Genomic DNA, 21913 nt, shown 5'->3' with positions numbered 1-21913 from the left:
CGTTTATTTATTTTTATATTCTGAAATGAAAATTATGTATACACAACTGACTGTAATAATGTCATCCACAAGGTGGCATAGATAGAGTACTATATAATCAAAGATCCCCCTACAAAGTTACAAATCGTACGTAGTTCATGAATGTTAATCATGTTAGGAGGGGTGACTGTTTCCAAATTAAAATTTAATTAATTAATTAATTAAAAACATTCCCGCTTAGAGATATATATATAGAAATAAATGCATACAAATCTATGTTCCTGTCGTACACGGAAGGATAGCGGGCGGAGCTGCGTTTGGGTCTTGAATATTAATTATCTTACCTTTAGAATCCTACGGAACAGCTGCTTTACTCACTTAATATTCATGAGATAAAGGCCTTCAGCTGAAGTACCCGGATAGGGGCGGGAGGAGGAGCTGCGCAAGCATCTGAAGTACCCGGATGAGTCACAGGAAGCACTGGATGTGCAGCAGAAACACAAACATACATCAGCCGACAGTGAAGAGCGCGGTTGCCTGTTCATCCGAATTCAAACCACCTTTGCTATCAATCGATTTAGTAAGTGTTGCCTCCTTTTTTTTAAACAATATCCGTGTAGGAAAAACAAAATGAAACGTGCAGTTTGTTGAAATAACGGCTTGATGCACTTATGATGCTATGCATGTTAGCGCTTGAATTAATAACAGCTCTATCCGCACCACAGGCACCTGATGTGATAAAATAAAAAAAAAAACACTTCTGATTGCAGTTTAGACAAATGTGATGTAAGAAATTATGAAAGCGGGTGTCACAGAAAATTAACCCTGTTTTTCAATATAAATGCGAGTGATATTTTGATACACGTAGAATCGTGTGTATATATAGCTTATATACGATGATTGAAACACTGTATTACATAATAACAACAAAATCTGTTTGTCCAGCAGCAGAAGGATCTGTGTTTAACTCTCTTGGATTAAGCATAAATGCTGTGATAGAAAATAGCATTTAAAAGTGAATGGGTACTTGAGCTGAAGAATGAGTGTCAAAACAGAAAGGACGAGTTTTGTCTGATTTGTTTTGCATCGTGGAGCGTGGGAAATGCATGTTATGCGAAAGTAGTTTTCTTCGTTAAGTGTTAAATAACTTTCTTTTGTGCTCCTATACAGGGCAATAGATCATGATTAGTCTAGGTAAGGAATGTCGTTTCAATGTATTGACTCACCATAGGTCACACAAACCCTCACAAAGGTCACATTTTGAGTTTTGTCAGCCTGCGCTTTTCTTGTATTATCATTCATTATTATTATTATTATTAAATAATAAACAGTAATATATAGAGTCACTTGGTAATTATCATGAAATAAACCATTTCAAGGTGATGCAGCATTACCCTGAACACCATTTCAGGAATGTGTTTTATAATAATGACAGTAGTCTTATTTAAAAAAAAAAAAAGGTACAAAAGTTTCCTGTTTCATGTCATCATTTTAAATTTTATGGATTATGGTGCTGTCCTTGTGTTTCTTATGTAAATTGCCCTTATGAAATAAGGCGTTAATAAAAAATAAAACCAAACTAAGTTTTTTTTTTTTTTTTAAGGTATTAAAATGTACCATTTAGGTAATATTATATAAGGGGCATACGATCAGGATTTTTGGAGCCGATCACAGGAAGCAATATCTTTCAATAGGATACTAATCTTTTTGAAGCCTTCTTTTTATCATGTAAATTTATTCATAGAGATGCTCTAATCAGGGTTTTTACAGGCATTCATTAAAGACCTACTTATTATTTTATTTATTTATTTTTTTTAAGGGGGGTGGGAGGGTAGGGCTGGTCTCCTCTCCTCTCTTAGGTGACTCATGTGGGGGATTTTTGTTATTTGAGGGATGGAGGGTGGCACTTTTTAGACATTTTTCATCTCACCTAAATGTTTGATCATGCAGTGCATTTTTGTTTTTTTACAATGGGGCAATTGTTGCACAGTGGCTCACACACAACACAAGCCTGATTTCGTGAGCTGTATGTGAGGCGGTCTTGTGTGTGTGTGTGTGTGTGTGTGTGTGCGCGCATGAGTGTGCAAGTGACAATTCCTGTGTCAACTGTGCCGCGTGCAGCTCACTTATATTGCAGACATTACCAAAATAAAAACAATTTAGACATAAAACTATTAATTTAAATATTTAATGTACTTTCTAATTTATGTGTAATGCAAAATATGCATAGAAATATGTGTTTAATTCACAGAGCTTCAAGAGTATTGTTTGGTGCTAAATTGTTATTTCGGAGTGATTTACTTGTGATTCTCTGATTGGTGGATATTACTCTGCAGAATCATGGTTGATGTAGTTTTTACCAAGTAAAATGCTGTTAAAAAATAAATAAGTTGGAAATAATGCAGACTGACAGCTTCAACAAAAGCAAATACTATCGATTAGCTCACAATATGTCTGTCTTTAAACTATCGTTCAAAATTCATTCCCTTAAGGAGAAAATGAATGGTATTTTTTAATTCCGGAGCACGACTGCTGCGCTCTATTGCCATGACCGACCAATTAAAATCAGTTACTATTTTAGTAAATTTAAATCTAAAACATTTAGGAAGGATTTTCAGTATTTCTTCTGGTTAAACTTTCAGTTTTAAGTCATAATGGAGGATTGATGTAACTTTCACACATGGTTTTGAAGAACGCTGTCTGTGTGTGGGACACACTTGCGTCTAGCTACTCCAGTCATGCTTGTTTTTCAGGATGAATAAACCCCTGAAACAGGCTTTAATGTTGTTAAAGGAGCTAATGAGAGTGCAGCTGTCTTTTATTATTAATGAGTCCTCTCTTAAAAGAAAGCGGATGAATGAACATGGCAGCTCGCATACACGGATTTCTGCTTGCCATATAGTGACGGACCTCTTGTTATACTGGCTGTGCCCTTTAAAGTGTGAACTATTAAACATAAAATTCTTCTGATAATTTTTTTTTGATCTGTCACAAGGCCCAGCCAATGGCTATTTATTATCACTTCTAGTCACTAAGAACTGATAGAAAAGCCCCTTCTCGTTGATGTGGTCTGGTGTGTGTAGGTGGTCACACCGCAGGCACAGACCCAATGGTCCCTGGCTCACTGAGTCACTATGTTGTGAGAAAAGCGAATGAACGCCTGAGGTCTGCTGTGAGTCAGTCCACACTTCTAGAGCCATCTAGAATCTACTGTATATAAAGAATGTAAGTTAATACAGTGAAACTGTTTATGGTTTTTAGTCCATGTCTATTAGCTTTTAAAGTCATCATATATGAGCTAGTATGCTCCCAAAAAGGGACTAAAATGATTGATGACTCCTATTGCATTAGTTTGAGGGCAGCTCACAAAATTAACTTGATCGAGAAAGGAAAAGATTGTTAAAAAGCAGGAATGGAAACGATTCTTTTAGAATTAGCCAGTGATATTTTAGTAGTATTTACAGTTACTGTGTTTTGAATTAATGTACTAGTGAAAATAGTTTCAAAGGAAATTCTGTACCAATTATTTCAGTAGCATTTATTTTAATTATTCAGTTTTCATTTTAATGTGATTTTATTAGTTTTTTTTTGTACATATTTGTTTTTCTTTCTTTCATATATATATATATATATATATATATATATATATATATATATATATATATATATATATATATATATATATATATATATATATATAATATTCTTTTATTATTCTTTTTTTTTTTTACACCTAGTATTTTTTCCAGACTTCATTTAAAAGAAGGGATATTTTATAGTTTTAGTTTACAATAAGACTGGATTCAGCTCAGTTTGTTGTTTAATGCACATTGAACTGCCGTAAGCATTATCATCATGTGCAGTGACCTATAAGCATCGTAGTATTCATTCATTTATTCAAACTGCAGCTCCAGAATCCCCGTGAGCAGGTGATAAACAAACAGCCAGTCTGCTTTAAGATCTGTAAGATGCTGTATGATATTGCATAAGCTCTGTCCTGAGACGGTGTGTTAATAAGCATGATGTTCTTCCTTCTAAAACAACCCAATGGGGACTATTATGGAAACTCATGGTGTGTGATTTCACTATTCAGAGGAACCAAACAGTCCGAGAGAGAGAGAGCATATAGACTTCAGAGCATTTCTTACTTCAGTTTATTTACGGGAGACTAAAGGGACACAGGACAGCAGATTGGTGGTGACATCTGTGCATTAATATTTATTCTTAAGACCATGATATTTTATTCATTTTGCAATTTTACATTATTTTCTGTTTTTTATTGCTGTTTCTGTTTAATTGTTTCTGGGGTTTTTTTTTTAGTCACAACCCAAATGTTTACTTTCTTTTTTTTTTTTTTTTTTTTTTTTTTAAGACTGGGTTTGGTTTTTCAAATTGCGTTTTTGTTTGAATGGATTCAACCTTTTTCAGTGAATGAATATTCATTTCAGTGATTCATTTGTTTCATCACTTCATCAAGTCATATGTTAAAATTTAATAAGATAATATTGCTGCTTATTTTAAGTATTGTTATACTGGTAAAATAACATTAATTTACCATCATTCTTCCTTTAATTTAGTAAGATAATCCCTGATTATTTCTACTATTACAGTATTTCACTTCTTATTGCATTAAACATTTTAAATGTAATGTAACCTTGGTCAAAGTTCAGTGGTGCTTCTTTTAAAACAACTATTATGAACATTTTATAAATATAATTAAAACAAAATCTATTATTTATATTTATGTTTATTAAAACCATTTTTTGAATTCCTTTTTTAAATATTAATTCTAATGTTATTGTTTGAAATTATACCAAAACCTATTCTGCATTTGGCCTCAGATTAATACAGCTTTGAACAAATGCAAAACTAAACAGACAAATGGAGAAATCTCAAGTGTTTTGATTCATGCACTGCATTCAGCCAACTTGAAGTGGAATTATGGGTAAACTATGAGTCAGTTCTCTTAAAGGCCAGCGTGCTCTTTACTTTTCGTGATGGCTGACGGCCGTTAATGTGTCCCTCTGATCTGCTCTCCAGCGGCCGGGCGGGAGCGCTGTTGATCGGCTGAGAGGCCTGCAGGGGTTCGAGTGGATCTTCATGCCCTCTATCAGCGGGACCTCATGGACGACGGACCGTGGCAGAGCGATGGCCCAGTGAGGCGGGGAGGAGGAACTGACCCCGACCTCCTAAATGACTCGGACTCCAGCCGCAGCCCAGACGAGAACCAGAACCGACTGGTAGAGGAAGCGGAGGAGGTCGAACAGGGGCCCCGAGGTGGACAGAGGCCCCTCCGACAGGATAACACTAACAACAACGGTGATGATGAAGATTATGATAGCTCCAAGGTGGAGGACGAGGAAGAGGAAGAGGTGGATAGAAACAGTGGTGCGTACTCTCCAGAGCTGGACGGACACATCCGAGACTCACCGACTCCCAGCCCCAGTCCCACAGGTAACAGACAACTTACAGACCGCAGTTTGAAATACAAACTGATCATCCTCTGTGTGTGTGTGTGGTTTAGCGGTTGGTGGAAACCAGGCTCTAAAGGTACCCGTCAGTTCAGTATCATTTAATAGAGTGTCACATGATCTGTCCAAAGACATATATAGTTTGTTGCTGTAAACTAAAACTACACTCAACACTGTCCTAAAAACTGAAAAGTTTTTACCGTATTTTCCCGACTATAAGTCGCACTTTTTTCATAGTTTGTCTGGTCCTGCGACTTATAGTCAGGTGCAACTTATTTATCAAAATTAATTTGACATGAACCGAGAGAAATGAACCAATAGAAAACATTACCGTCACCAGCCGCGAGAGGGCGCTCTATACTGCTCAGTTCTTCTGTAGTCTACACTGAACAGCACAGAGCGCCCTCTTATGGCTGTAGACGGTAATGTTTTCTCTTGGTTCTTGGTTCTAAATGAATGCGACTTATGTTTTTTTCCTCGTCATGACGTATTTTTGGACTGATGCGACTTATACTCAGGTGCGACTTATAGTCTGAAAAATACGGTACTTAGAATTTTTTTTTGTAAGTTTCATGAATAAACATCATTGTCAAAATGTTCCCTGTTCACACGGATCTGCGAGACATGTTGACCTGGAAGCATTCAAAGTGAAATCCCATGAGCATGTGTCAGACTCCGAGCATGTGTGTGTGTATGTGTGTGAATGTACGGCAATGGTTCTTGCACAGAAACCAATCAGCAGTTACACCGTGCAGGTTTTTTCAGTTAGATTCTAAAGAGAATTTCTGAGGGAGAGCTTGTCATCTGCCAAAGATTGTGAAATCCATGCCACTGAATTGTTACAAGATATTCTGAGAATTAGGCTAGTAATAAATCAATCAGATATTGAGTATACCCATATATTTCATTAATACATCATAAATGATGCTTAGTGTTTTTAAATGCAAATCAAGTGGTTTTCGTAAAAATGTCTAATATTGAATGTTTCTTGGACATTGAATGGTTTCTGTGGCACAGCCCAGTCCAAACGGTGTCATCCTGAATGACATGGACAGATTTCTTTGTCATTCATCATTGGCTTGATCAGGCTGAGGGTGGAGCAGTGTTTCTGTTGTCAGTCAGGATTCAGAAACCCTGAGTAATAGTGCTAGACTTTTGTTTCTGTTGAGCCAGTGACTGCATCTCATTGTTGTCGTGCAACTTTCAGACAGGTTTGATTGGCATGAATAATAAGGGCCAACAACTAGAGCGATATCTGTTGATGTACAAACACTGGGTGTAACCTCAATTACATTTTTGGAGCATTTAGGTGCCTACTATATATACTACATGCGTCTTGGATAACCACATCAGGGTTATTATTACCGTTAACTAACACTATTAAAAAAAGTTTTGTTAATTGAAATAAACTGAAATATGATCAAATATAAGTATCAGATAGATAAGCTAAACGAAAATTAGAAATGTTCCCATCGCAACAAAATGAAATCAGTGGAAGCAAGCAATTAAATAGTAAATAAATAAATGGAAAATACGTAAAAAATAAACCCAGAATACAATCAGAATTATTACACCTAAACAGTAATATGTGAAAAACATATAAAAAGTAAACTCAAATTAAGATGAAAACTTATAATATAAAAATAAATATTAAAAATATTAAAAACTCAAAGTGTATAAACCATACTAAAATGACACAGAACCACATAAGTGTAAGTCTATTAGTAAAAGTTAGTGTTACTATAACACAGTTTCAGTGTCAACACTTCTCAAAGAGGATGTCATATTTGTGTTTTCAGTGTCAGAGGGGCTCGTGAGCCCTGAAGGGACACCTCACGGCGATGCTGGATCACCCCTGGGCTTCGCTCGCTCCCTGGTGGCATCTCTCCAGGAGCTGGGGGCTCAGGGAGACCACCCTTTTCTGCCACAGTGCCTCCATCAGGTCTCGTACTGCTGTTCTACATCATCTCCTCTGTGTGTGTGTGTGTGTGTGTGTCATTGCTCAAATGGAGTGTTAAATTAAACATTCTTAAATGTGAGAGATGAACAACTGCTAACTGCTGAATTTTCAGCATCATTACTTCAGTCCCCAGTGTCACATGTTCCTTCAGAAATCATTCTAATATGATGAATTTATATTTGAGAAAAAAATGTGTTGCTGGAAAATTGTATTAAAAACAAAAACAAAAAAACTTTTGAACAAAGCACTGAAAACTTGCAGCTTGACATACTGAACAGACTAAACTTCTGACCTTTAAACCAAATATTCAGTCAGCTTTGACAAAGCTCTTATATTTACTGTGCCAGGGGGCATCTGCAGCTTGTTTACTGCCAGTAGATGGTGCAAACCTCTGATTACTCCGCTATAATGTATGAGCCAGAACACCAGATGAATTTTCCTGTGCTCTTCCACATTGTTCATTAATAATCTTGTGTTAGTCTGTTGTTGCTGTTGGCCCGTGCTGATAACATTGACTGATTGCAGCACATGAGGAATCTGATAGGAAGCAGAATAACTAGCACCTTAAATGGTAAAGCTCTATTAAATGTTTATTTGAGCTTGACCTTATTCAACGTGTTTTATTAGAACATCTTTTCTCAGATGCTCAGCTGGTTTAGTTTCATCCTGAGGAGAGATGGAGCTGCTCTCATTTATTCCCCTGTGCATTTAGTTCTTATGAGAGGTTTTAAATGGAGCAAATCTTTGATAACTGGTTTTCTTGTCACTTCGTACGTGCACTGTGTATACTCCGACATGAACTCAAAGCCCCTTCCTCAGCTCACCCGGACCATTTATTGATAGTAAGCGGGAAAAGTAGGTCATTCAGAGATTGATATCATGTAAACGTATGATCTCCCATATATGTGTGTGCGTGTGTGTGTGTGCGTGTGTGTGTAGAATAATTACTGCGTAAGGTGAACTGATCTGTTTATCGGGTATAAAACATCTGTTAAATAAAGTCCTTATGCAGCATGTTTTAGGTGTTGCATCATCTATATATTTATGGGTAGCACTTTATAATAACTGCCATTAGGTCATTAGCAATTATGTTTAACTGATCCGTATAGATTCATATACGATACTTAAATCACTTTTTAAATGTAAATGAATTAATGACATTACATTATGATTTAGAGTTATTGTACAGTGTCACCTAATGATGTTTTTAACAATAACTCCAGGCTAAACTCTCTTCTTTACAGATTGCAGAGTCATATATGCGTGAGGAGGACTGTATCCTTAATATTATTGTTTTCTCAATTCTATTAAAATGTAGAGCTCTGTGTAATGGAACAGCCTTTGGTGTTGTATTGACGCTTGTTCCATTATAGCTCCTATTTTATACCCCATTGTTTTTGTTATTGTAACTGTAATCGGGATGCCTGCAATGTTTATGGATCTCGAGCGGATTATTTTATTACATTCAGTGCATTACTGCAGCCGGTCATCATCTTATATGATAGTGTTTCACTCTTGCATTCTTTAGTTTGGGTGTTGTAAAGTGCATTGGTGCTCTGGGGTTTTCCGCTTCCTGGAGATTTTCCTCAGCCAGAGCGTTTTCCAGACGAGAGAGCAGTCGGGTTCATACAGTTAGAGAGACTCTATCACGAACGTCTGCTGTCTAACCTCACCGCTCTACAGCAGCAGTGGGGTAAGTGGATTCTGGTAAAGCGTTACCTGGAGCTGGTTCTTGACAGAACACCTTTTAACCTCATCTTTCTGTGATCAGAGAGGAGATGGAGTTTGGTTGGCCAGTGTCAGGACGGTCGGGAAGACCGTGACCTGGATGCTGAACACCTGGAGAAACTGAGACACATCTGCAGAACGCACAGACAGTGAGTGCACACGGCACATGAACGCTACATTAGTTCTGCCACTCAGATCAGGTCAACTTTACTCATTTTACTGCACGCTTCTTTAGTTCAGCTACACAGATCAGGTCAACACGATTTTATTGTATTTTTCATATTTTTAATTCACCTTTTTTTTTAGCATTTTGCAACCAATTTGCCACACAGATTAGGTCAACAAAATCTAATTTTATTTTATTTACTTGTTTATATATATATTACAAAATCAGGTCAACAGTATTTTATTTTAATTTTTATTTATTTATTTTAATTATTATTATTTAAAACAAAATTTCACTGTGCACTTTATGATTTCAGAAACATGGATCAAGTAAACAATATTTCTTTAATACTTCATTTACTACTCAATTTTTTATTCATCATCTCTACATTAGGTCAGCCACACATAACAGGTCAACAATACAATATTACATTTTTTATTTTTTATTTTACTTTTTTAAATCATAATTTGATTTTATGGCACTCTACAATAGATCAGCCACACATGTCAGGTCAACAATTGTTATATATATATATATATATATATATATATATATATATATATATATATATTACATTTAATTTTAAATTTTGTTTCGTACTACAGGTCATCCACACATATCAGGTCAACAGTATCTTTTTCTTTTTTTTTAATTTACTTTTTTAAATCATTATTTTATTTAATTGCACACTACAATTGATCAACACTATTTTATTTTATTTTTATTGCATGCCAAATTAGTTCAGCGGCAGCCATACATTTCACATCAACACTGTTTTATTTTATACATTTTTTGCTTCTCTAAATGTTTCCGCTGAAAGTTTTTCTCCATTCTTTATAATATATATTCTCCTAGATCAGGTGTCCTACGGAGTTTGATCTCTGTAAAAATATGTTAGCAGTGCTGTAAATGGAGTACATGTAAATGTTTAACCTTTCGAGCCACTACACAATTTAAGTACGGGGTAAAAGCTGTGTCTTTCTGTCCCGTTCGTCCGGGCCAGACACTTTCACCGACAGCCACACCTGAGCTTCTATCTTTCCCCTCCTAAATTTAGCTCGTCTGTGTCTCCTTTCTGCGCTCTGGCTGCAGTTTGCAGTCCTGTTATGGTTTAAGCAAATGGCCCGTTGCTGTGCTTTCAGCAATTGGAGACAAACGCTAGAGTTTCAGTATGGGAAATGTGCCGCGCTAATATTAGATTCCCGCTGAGCAGAGCAACCTTAGATTTGAGTCCCCTTTTATGCACATCGTCCCGCTACGAGAGAGATGGAGCAAGGGGAAAAAAATACAGATACTACAGCTCCTTAAGATGATTTTGACTGACACTTCACTGTTTCTCGTCTTTTTTCAGACCTGCATGGAGCGCTGAGAAGGTGAGACGCCTCTTTGATGTTTACCTTTGTCTGTACGATAATGTTTAAAGACCAGAGGGTGAAAGTCGTTGTCGTCTGTGTGCGTTCATAGTGTGAGCTGTCCAAAGTGCAAAGGAACAGTGTGATCAGAGAAACACAGGGAGGAGAGCACAGCCTGAACACACAAGAGCTTTCATGCAGCTCAGGTGAGTTTTTTTCTCCAATGACAGGCCAGACCACCTGATATAGACCAACAACTGCAGGAAAACACATCATCTTAGACTTGATACTTTATCTGTACTAGATATATTTATTAGAGCTTTTTATTTCAATTTAACAGGCTAATTATTATTAACATAAAGGAGGAATCTTCCTACCATCTGATAAATTTCAGTAATGTGATGTGTGTATTTATGTGTGTTTATTCGGTGTGAAATAACGCCGGCCTGTATCATGTTTACTGAAGGAAATCCAATACTTGTTTCTTACTAATTTTGGGGCGCCGATTCCAAAAATAGTCCCTGTTTTGCAATGTACCAATTTCTCACAAACTGCCTCAAAGACAAGATTCCTGGTTTCCTCTGAGCCTATATTCAATTCCCAGCTGATTTTCATATGATTCATAATAATTTAGTTGATATTATTTTAATGCTTAATCCTGACTTCAACTTTTAGTGAGTGAGTTCTATGATACATTTTGAAAACTTAATTTTGTCATTGAAACTTTTGGCATTTCAATGCTTTTGTATATATATTTGTAATATTTTAATATCTTAATGTATAATGTTAAATAATTGCATTGAATCGTGCCAAATAAAACTAATTCACATTTATCATGAATGTAAATAGTTTTAATTTTATAACATTTAAATTTTATATTTTAATATAAGTTGTTTGCACCTAGTTTACAGTCTGTTTAGATTAAACCTTACAGCTTCCATTTGAGAAACATTCCTTTATCTGTGGACGAGGCAAACCCCATGTCCCCTAAATCAATTGTGTATACACACATGCACACACAGAGTTAGAGTTCCCTCCTGTCCCTCCAGATCATGCTTTATTGATGAGACTCTCTTTCTCACTAGCTCTCACAGCTGATGTGGTGCTGGGGTATGTTACCTGAACACAGTGTTACTTGCATTGAGTTCCCTGACCCGGTTTCATTTTTACACACCAGGCATGGCAGCACACACACACACACATACACATTTTCTCACTCTTGCAAAAGCCGCTGTCCAGCCACCTGTTCTGGAGCATGTCCGGGACTCCTGCAGAAGCTGCATCTCACCCTGTGCTGTTACCCTCCTAGACACATAAGTTAAAGATTGATTGCATTCACTCGAACTGCTTGTTCGTGCAAAATTCTGATCCAAACTTTCATCATAATATCATGCCCTCTGTAAGATATCAAGGTGCCTTTGAGCTGGTTTGAATGCTTATAAATTTTTCAAAAAGTCATTCTAAAGATAAGAAACATTTTGTTAGGCACGCACTGAGAAAGAATATTTAGGCCAATACAAATTATATAAATGTATTTATAGCTATGATTTTAATGTTATGGCTTTTAATTATAAAATGGCCTATATTATAAAAGGTCATTTGGCCTGTTAAAAATAAATCAACTTTTTATCTAGAATATACATTAAACAGGTGAAATCAGGAATATTAGCAAATTTTTAAATATGTTTCCCATACTGGCAAAAGTGAGTTGTTAATAAAATTGAATGACTGATTTTTCTACCAAAATTAAATCCATGAATTTACATAAAATATATAAATAGATGCATTAATTTATCTAATTTTATGTTCCCCTTGTATTTTATTAATTGTTTTTTTTTATTATTTACTTATACTTAAGTTATTCAATATGAATTTATTTTAATTAAAAAAAAATTGTTAACAATAAGTAACGTTAAATAAAGTCTATTGTATTATATTTAATTGAATTACTTTAACTTTCATTACATGAAACTATAATGTTGGGGGCAATTGTATTGTTAATAAAAACTAAATTAAAATTTGTATTGTAAATTTAAACGTGTGTGTGTGTGTGTGTGTGTGTGTGTGTTAATAGCAGTATTCACAATTCTAGTAATTATATTACAACTATTAAACCTTTAATACTTAATAATAAAATAGTAAAATTGTGTAATTTTATATGAAACATTTTATTAAAGTTAAATATTTTACATTATAAATTGAACATTAAAATTAAGATATTTTTATTTTCTTGATTTTACTTTAAATGTGGGAGAAACTTTTCCTTTATTTAAACTGAAAAAATATATATACACACACATTTTATTATTTGATGTAAAAATTTTATTTTTTATATTAACTTTCAATAGTACGTTAATAAAACTGCTAAATAACCATGTATTTCTGAGATGATAACTGGGTGCCACTTGCTAAATTTAATATAGTAAAGTGACAATATGGAATGTTTTGTTTGAAGGGTTTCACAGATTATTTTAACAAAAAGCAGGCAGTGTATAGTACAGTACATTCTGTGCAGTGTGCTAGGCACGCAAGAACAAACTGTCTCCTCTCTTTCCATCTAAAACAGGGAAGGTTATGGAGGATCAGAGTACATGTGAGTTACAACAGGAAGTCATCCAGCCTGACAATTGTAGCAGCGCTGCCCAACAATCCCACCAGAGCGAACACAAACATGACCCCTCCCCCTCCACAGACAGCTCCTCCTCTCCGGCCTGTGAGGATGCAGGAGCAGAAGAGAAGGGCGTGAGTGGGGCAGCTTCCCACAGGGATGCCTCACCAGAGCCCGAGTCACCAATGGACGCAGCTCAAACCGACAATGCGGAGGCCCAGCCGCCTCAGACAAAAACTGATGGCCCCAGAGTGGTGATGGAGGGAACAGGGGACACTGTGGATACGGGGCAGGATGTGGTGGAGCCCGTCCCACACACTAAGCAGGTTTCTATGGAACAGGAAGTTCCAGAGATAACACTAGAGTCGGAGCTAGAGGAGAGTGGGAATGGAGTGGAGTCGCTGGATATTCTGAACGTGTCCGTGCTCGATGACATGGCCAAACGCATACAGGTGGAAGAGGTGGGTGACATTTTCATTCAATTTATTTCTGATTCAAATGACAGAGTCTTATTTGTTGTTTGGTGCTTGGCAAGGCTTTGTTTTGAGAATTTGTTTGATTTCTAGTAATATTAGATTTTAAGGTAAGTCTCTTAAAGGTGGCATAAAATGCTAAAATCACTTTTATAAGGTGTTTGAACAGTTTTGTGGAACTGCAGTGTTTGGAAACAACCAGCCTAATGGTAAAAATCCATCCACTCATTGCTTTATAATCCCAAGAATTCATAAACACTCTCTATACACAAACAGTTCCAGGTTTCTCACTACTATGACGACATAGTAAGTGAAAGTCCTGCCCATTTGTGACACTCTCTGCCCAATTAGCATATTCACAGCCCTTATTGAGAAGCTGCGGTCCACCATTACTGTTCTCTTGCTGTAGCTGTTGGAGGTACAGTATCAGCACCAAAGAGCCATTAAAAGTGGTGTGTGTTGGCATGCACCAACAAACATAGAAGGCGTTTCTCAATGTCAAGGATACTTCCTTGGCAGGACTGGTCCTTCCAAGTCACTTCCTTCAGAGGCTAGGCGAGACTCCTCTTTAGCATTCGGAGAACACGTAAATGGAACAGGCTAGCAAGTGCACGTAATTGCGTCATTACATCAGTGAAAAGGTCCGTATGAATAACGCCCATCCCTACCAATCCTTATTTTAACCCTGGTAACTTTCACATGTTAAGATTACCAAAAAAAATAACTCTATCTTAAAAATGTCTCTATTCCATTTCTTAGCGGAGGGATCTTGATTTCATGACTAGTGTTTAGTGCAGCATCTTGTGTAAGTTGTTGCTGTCAATATAAAACAACCAAATTCTAATTAATTTGTGACATTTTAAATGTCCTTACTCTGTTTTGATTTATTGCATCTTAGCAGAAAAAAAAAGGTAAAAATAAAAGGTAAGGCACATGTTGTTCCAAACCTGTGTATATTCTGAACCGTGTTGGGGTCCCATTGTGTGGACAGCCCATACCGAAATTATTACTATTATTTTTCAAACTATCTTCTCCAAGTTGCCAAAACAGATGTTGCATGAGAGTTGTAAATCCACAATAACGGCAATTTTGACCTTCGGCCTGTACAGTCTGTTGAGCTAGTTAAAATGGTTTGACTTTTGAACATTTCTTGGAAATGTCAGAAACATACTGTGAAAACATGGTGTATGTGAAGACTAAGTTGTGCTCAGTAGGACCAAATTTTAAAGCTTTTTAACCAGACATAACCTACTGACCTGGAAAACCAAAATCTAAAGATGTTTGTATTATAGAGTGCAATATTCAAATGCTCATTATTTATTGGTTCATTCATTTGTAGTAGACTCAATTCCCCAGAACATATTCAGCACTGCCAGAAGATGATATACCATCTTCTCTACAGCACTGTCGAGATCCGGTAAGATATTTAGGCATACAGTAAATTTAAGCATATTCAAAAGTTTAGAGTCTGTTCATTTTTTTTTTTTTTTTTTTTTTTTTGTATAAAGAAGTCGTACCAAGACATGTACAAGAGTGAGTGAGTGAAATTGCCAAATTACAAATCAAAAATTATCTAACCTATTGGACTGAAACAACAGAAAAACAAAGTAAACTTAAATGTTATTTGGCCCTAAACAGAGATTACACAACTGCAGAATAGCTGAGTACAGTGAAAGACTGTATAGTCAGAGTTTGACTGCTCAGTCTGTACCTCGTCATTTGTCTTAATTTAGAGACAGGCAGATATCGACAGCACTGGCTGCCCAGAGACAGCCGCATCTGCCCTTACTGTAATCATGGGGAAGTGGAGACAAAGCAACACTTCCTCAGCAGCTGCCCTATCTATCAAGACATTAGAAAGACTTTTTATCACAAATTTGAAGTACTTTGCCCTGACTTCAAAATAGGGCTGCACGATATTGGGAAAAAATGACATTGCAATATTTTATTTTTCTGCGATATATATTGCGATATGAAATCTAATCAAATTTTTTCTTACAAACAAAAATGGGGTGAGCAGATTTACTTTCTCATTTTAAATGATTATGACACCATCGTGTCAATTGATTAATATGCGCAAGGGAGAGAGAGCAAGACAGCGCTCGTGTTGTTTGAAGATGGTGAGCGTGCAGCCGGGGCTCGCTCTCTCTCTCTCACGCTCTCTCGCTCGCACTCTCTCTCTCGCTGACCTGTCAAAACTTTCACTCTGTGGTTAAGATGTGCAATTAATCCGCGAATCACATTGGTCAAGGGCCGGGGAGCAGCTGGCCCGTACAGTTAATGAATAACGGATCAACTACGACAGCCTACATCACACATCCTGCGATGTGACTATTGTGGATTCGTAGATCGCGATATCGATGCTTTAACGACACATCGTTCAGCCCTACTTCAAAACGTTAAACAAGAAAACACTACTTCAATATTTATTCGGTGAAAAACAAGACTGAATCTTACTAGTGGCACGATACATTGATGCCTGTCATAAAAAGAGGGAGCAGTCAACAAAACAGTGATGCGCCTACACTCAGACACACACACCACTTAATTTTTAATTGTTCATAGAATAATAAAAAAATTAGAGTGTGAAAGTGAGTTGAGTGAGAGAGTTAGTGAGTGTGAGACTGAGTTAGTGAGTGTGAGACTGAGTTAATGAGAGTGAGAGAGAGTTAGTGAGTGTGAGAGTGAGTTGAGTGAGAGCGAGCGAGTGAGATAGCGTGAGTGTGAGAGCGAATGAGTGTGAAAGAGAGCGAGAGTGAGTGTGAGATGGCGAGAATGAGTGAGTGAGTGTGAGAGAGCGAGCGCATATGTGTCTCAAAAATGTCAACCAATATCAGTCTACAACTAATTAAAATGATGATTTAGGGTATCAGTCCATTGACCAAGCAGATCAAATAGCTTTAATTCCAAGTATCTCTGCAGTAATGACGCAGCAGTGGAAGCTAATTTATTCAGAAGCTCTACTGCTGAGCCGATGTTTTTTTTTTTTTTCAGATGTGTACAGAATCATGTCTTCCATGTCTGTTCAGAGATAATTAAGAGTTAATTGCAGCCTTTTGTGGCTAAAAATGCTGAATGACCATAGAGATAGTAAACATTACCTGACTGACTAAGTCCACACTCATCAAACGTGAGGTTCTTCTGTATAAGAGCGTCATCAGAGGGCATTTGAGGAGCTGGAAACTTTCATCAGCAGTGATAAGCATGTGTTATTTTGGGCTGTTATGTTGATTCCTGACTGTTAATGGCCCACTTCATGATCAGCTCACCACATTGTGGTATGTTTGGAAGCATAATTACTTGTGTCATTTACTCAAGCGATTAATGCATCTGTTTTTTATCCTATCATTTTGTCACACTGCTTATGTGCTTTGTACTTCCCAAAAAAAAGTTATTTTATTATAGATTTAAAGCAAAACAGAGTTTAACATCTAACCCTTAAGTGGACTGTTTTGCTGTTGCTGGTTTTCAGGAACACATTGGAACATATATTTCCCCAAATAAAATTAGGAACAATTACCTCACCAACCTCTACTTCATGTTATATCAATGTATTTAAGCATTTTAATGAAACTGTTCCATTGCTAAAATCTGATTAGAGATGAACATGGTTTATTTGACACACTCTCCGCCTAACAACACACTTAACCGTGGTAACAACATATCTTCATGTGCCTTATTGCTTTAGTAGTTTTATTTTGGACATTTTATACAGTGTTTAGTTGTACAGTGAGGTCTGCTCTCCTGCTTTTAAAATCTCTGTGGAATCGAGCCTTTCTACAGGTTTTAAAAAATGTTTGGCTTTGGTCTCTTCTGATAAATGTAACTGAGATGGAGTAAAAATAGAGAACTATAATTGAAGTGCTCGAAACATTTGTTTTCACTGAAACAGATCTTGCCAAATATGGAAGCTCTCAGGATGAAATGAGTGGACACCAAGAGTGTTGTTTTTTATTGAAAAATAATCCTCTTAAAATAACCCTTAAGATCACAAACTAATGGTGTCAATGTAATTATTCCTCTCTTATGATTTTAAGAGATTTCCTTCCTTTATTGCTTACTTAGTGACTCTACCTTTTTTAATTTTAAGTAATTTTGTTATGTGGTTTTTATAAATGTTATTAGTTATGTATAATGTAATTATATATATATATATATATATATATATATATATATATATATATATATATATATATATATATATATATATAGCGCATTAGCTTTATTTTTATTTACTTTAGCTTACACATTTCATTTCATTCTTTCCATTTATATTTAAGTTTTCATTCATTGATATTTAATTTCAGCTTATTTCGATTCAAAAATGATTTTTAATTGTTTCAGTTAAAGTTAACAATAACAACACTATGCAGCCTCACTCATGTCATTAATATTCAGATTTATTCATGGGAGTGAGTATTGATTGGTCAGAGGGCGGCAGATCTTCAGAATGTCCACTCATTCTCACTTCTCAGTGCTAAGGTCTTTGGTAGTTTGACCTCTCTGTGACCTTTTCCATTCCTTGGTTGCTGGTGATGTAATGTGACTGACTCTTTCCTGACTGTCTCTAATACATTCATTCTCATGTACATAATTTATGACAATGCTTACTCAAGATAATACAGATTTATTATGAGCTATCTTGTGTATACAGTTTTTTTTTTTTTTTAAACATTTTGTTTATTTTAAATAATGAATTCTGATAATGTATGGTTCTGAAATTATAATTTTTTTTTTTGTATTTAGCAACAAAAACATTCCTATTTTTACAGATTTACACTGGTATTATTTCAGAATTGATACTATTATAGTTTTTGTTAATCTTTTGAATTAGACTTTGTTCTGCTTTCATCTGAATTTTTGTAAAATGTAGTAATTATTTATTTTTTAGGTTTTTCTTGTTTTTTATATTTATGTATAATTTGTCAGTTTTACATGCTTCCTTGGCAACTAGCTGGAATCAAATAAGTTTTAGCTTTATGTATTTTATTTCAGTTGACCGTTATTTTAAAGTAACAAAAATGTTTTTTCAGGGTTTTTATTTTAGAATCAGTTAACAACAATTAACCTGATTTACAAAACTAAGCACGCTAAAATATTCTCTTCTCATATACATATTAACAAATAAATATGAAATCTTAAATAGAAATGTTAACATTCTAAATTCTACATTTGCATGTAGGATTAGTTTTTATATTTATTGTAATAGTTATTTATAATGTAGCATATAATAAATGCATAACAATTTAAAAGCATTTATTTAAATGGTCTGAAAGTTGAAAATAATTGAGGAGCTTTTTTGTTAAAAATTCCACAAAATGTAATAAAACACTACTTCACGTACTGAAGCTTATATCCAGGCCATCGAATCATAAACGACCTTGTTCTTTAATATTCAAAAGCAATAGATTCCCATTTTTGTAGCTGAATCTTACAAGGTTTACCATTTCACCACTAGAATGTTATTTAAACTGATGCATTACCTGCCACCTCAGCTCATAATGACATCTAGTGGACAAAGTATGTCAGTGCAAAGCACTTCCTCATTTTTTGGGAGACATTATGAGCTTTTGAATCCAGTGATCTATCTCAGTAACCTGCCCGCTGTCTTTCAGATCACTCCAGCTGCTGGTCTTGTGTCTATCTTGAAGAGAAAAGTCTCTCTGGAAGGAGCTACCAGCTCTGTCCCTGCTGCCCCTAAACCGGTCTCTAAACGAAAGGTCCGTTTCCGAGAGCCTGACGAAGGCCTGGACCACGGTAAGAACCGCTGTTGTATTCTGCAATCTCATTTTTGCAGTATTCACACATTGACCACGTTCTGATTCTGATTTGCTTATACCCAATATGCAGATGATGTGGGCGGAGACTCCTGGGTGCTCCTCCTCTTGTTGTGCTTGGCTACCGTGGTGATCAGTGTGGGCGGGACTGCGCTCTACTGCACTTTCGGAGATGCCCAGTCCAGTGTGTGCACAGACTTTTCCCATAACATGGACTTCTACGTGGGACAGATGCAGAGGGGCATGGATGAGCTCAAACACTGGCTGTCCCCAAGCTCATAGCAGGACAGGACGACTGCTTTTCATCTCCATCTCTGTAACCTCCAAGATCTTTAATGCTGAGATATCCTCATTCAAAGACCTTTGCTGGCTCACGCTGTCACGGATGATGCCTAAACGGGTCCTCGAGGTGACGTCCCAGCCCCTGGAAGGCCAGTTTTTGACTCAAGTAGCCCACTGTTTACTGCCGTCAACTGAACCTCATTTGACTTCATTTTTAAAGTCTTAAATTTAAAATCTTAATATCACTTGGTTGACAGAGTTTTGTCTTTTATTTATTCGAAAATTGAATGACCTTCTTGGTACTGAAGATATAATAATGGACATAATCATCTGTAGCCTGGACGTAGCATTTTCCTGTGGTGGGTTTGGACTTACGGAAAGATGTTTATAGGGACAGGAAAGCAATACATGTATATTGAGAAACAATAGATATATAGATACAGTCAGCAGAGAGGCAAATCTCGGTTATCATAGTTACCAATGTATTAATACAGGAAGACAAAAATAATTATTCAGTAGAATCCGCAACATTGTGATCATTATTAAAAAATGAAATCACTGTAGATTCAGATTCTGTACATATAGTTGACAGTGTTTTGTATCATCCATCAGATTGAATTTATTTTGTTGCTAATGTAATTATTATAACTATTAATGATTATCATTACTAATAAAAAATGATAACCGTGATTTTATGACATAAATCTCTAAACTTGTAATTTTAAAGTACAAATTCTATGTAGAAAAAAATATAAAAGTTCAGATCTTTATTAGTGTGTGTCTATTACATTTTTATATTTAAAAAAAAAAATTATATTAAATAGCCTTTTTCATTTTCCCCATAGAAAGGAAATTGGTATCTATGCTAACCATGATTTGTTTTGCCCTCCAGTATGAAACTATTTAGCAATGGGAGCTTTTTAAGACGAAATTGGTTCTAGAACAAGAACGTCATATGATATGAATATAATTTGCTCAGGCATGTCTCTTGTTAATAATCTTAACAGTTATTGCAATCATGGTGTTCAAATCCATTTTTTCTTTTTGTTAAAATAACATGGTCTCCAGTGTTAAATAAGTTGGATATTTTTGGTTATTGTCATAAGTGCATCCTGTGTTTATTCTACAGAATCAGTGTCTTGACATCTTTTCTGTTTCCTTCTGAAGCACAGTCTTTCTTTGGTAATGTCAACATAAGTCTGCAGTAAATGAAGTTAAATGAACATGTAGATTTAACACATAGATGTCAGTTTGCTGTGCTCTGCTCAAGTGCATTGACGTACTTGGCGAGAACTGTAAACGTTTATTTCGTGTTCTCTGTTTTCTATTTTGTATGTTGTCTGGCTGGTTCAGATGACAGTTAAATGTCTTTATTGTGTGATTTTTCAGTATTTATTTAATGCAAAGTCTTTTAGAATCATATGTTCTTGTGCATGCACTCTCTTTTACTGTGTGTACAGAGACAAATCGAACTTATATATTTGTTTAACATCATTTTGATTGTGTATCTATCATGTGATGATTGCTGTATTTCCTAATTGTATGATTCAGATTTGTTTAGTTATTGTCTCCAAATGCAATGAGATGTCTGACCAAAACCAGCTGGTGAATAAATCTTATTGTTGGGACCAAGGAGCCTCTGTATTATTTTGATTGAAGTTCAGGCCCTCAATTTTTAAAATAAAAATAAAAAATATTCATTAAAATTATTTTTAATGACTATTTCTCTCATTGAATATCCTGGCAAAATGTCTCATTACAGACCAAAATGGGTTGTGAATTGACTAAATTATTTGTCTACATAAAAGTCTACTAACAAGACACATAAATTAACAAAATATGACAATAATAATTATGTAATTAATGTTACATGTGTTAATAATGTTAATGTACTATACATATATTAATCATGTTTAAAAATACAATAATAATTCAAATATATAACAAATATTTTACTGCAATTCTAAGAATCTTGTAAATATAATGTAGAACAACATTAACAATAAAAAGAATGTGTATATTTGAGTCTATTAACTTTTGTATTATATTAAAGTTAATTTACTAATTATAAATTACAAAATAATAAAAAATGCACCAGTACGTTAAAATCGTTGTTT

General features: G+C 35.5%; 1 protein-coding gene across 1 annotated transcript; it reads left to right on the top strand.

The window, feature by feature from the left end:
- Window positions 1-404: 404 nt before the first annotated feature.
- cnsta (consortin, connexin sorting protein a) lies at window positions 405-21429 on the top strand. The gene is made up of 11 exons (XM_052530486.1): window positions 405-559; window positions 5020-5433; window positions 7250-7392; window positions 8655-8685; window positions 9017-9103; window positions 9182-9287; window positions 10656-10677; window positions 10769-10862; window positions 13223-13725; window positions 19353-19494; window positions 19588-21429. Exons 2-11 carry the CDS (start codon window positions 5103-5105, stop codon window positions 19794-19796), a joined length of 1668 nt encoding a protein of 555 aa, XP_052386446.1. The 5' UTR covers window positions 405-559; window positions 5020-5102; the 3' UTR covers window positions 19797-21429.
- Window positions 21430-21913: the final 484 nt, after the last annotated feature.

Source organism: Carassius gibelio, chromosome A17 (assembly GCF_023724105.1).
Source record: "Carassius gibelio isolate Cgi1373 ecotype wild population from Czech Republic chromosome A17, carGib1.2-hapl.c, whole genome shotgun sequence".
Taxonomy (NCBI): Eukaryota; Metazoa; Chordata; class Actinopteri; order Cypriniformes; family Cyprinidae; genus Carassius; species Carassius gibelio.
This window is presented reverse-complemented; position numbering and strand designations above follow the sequence as displayed.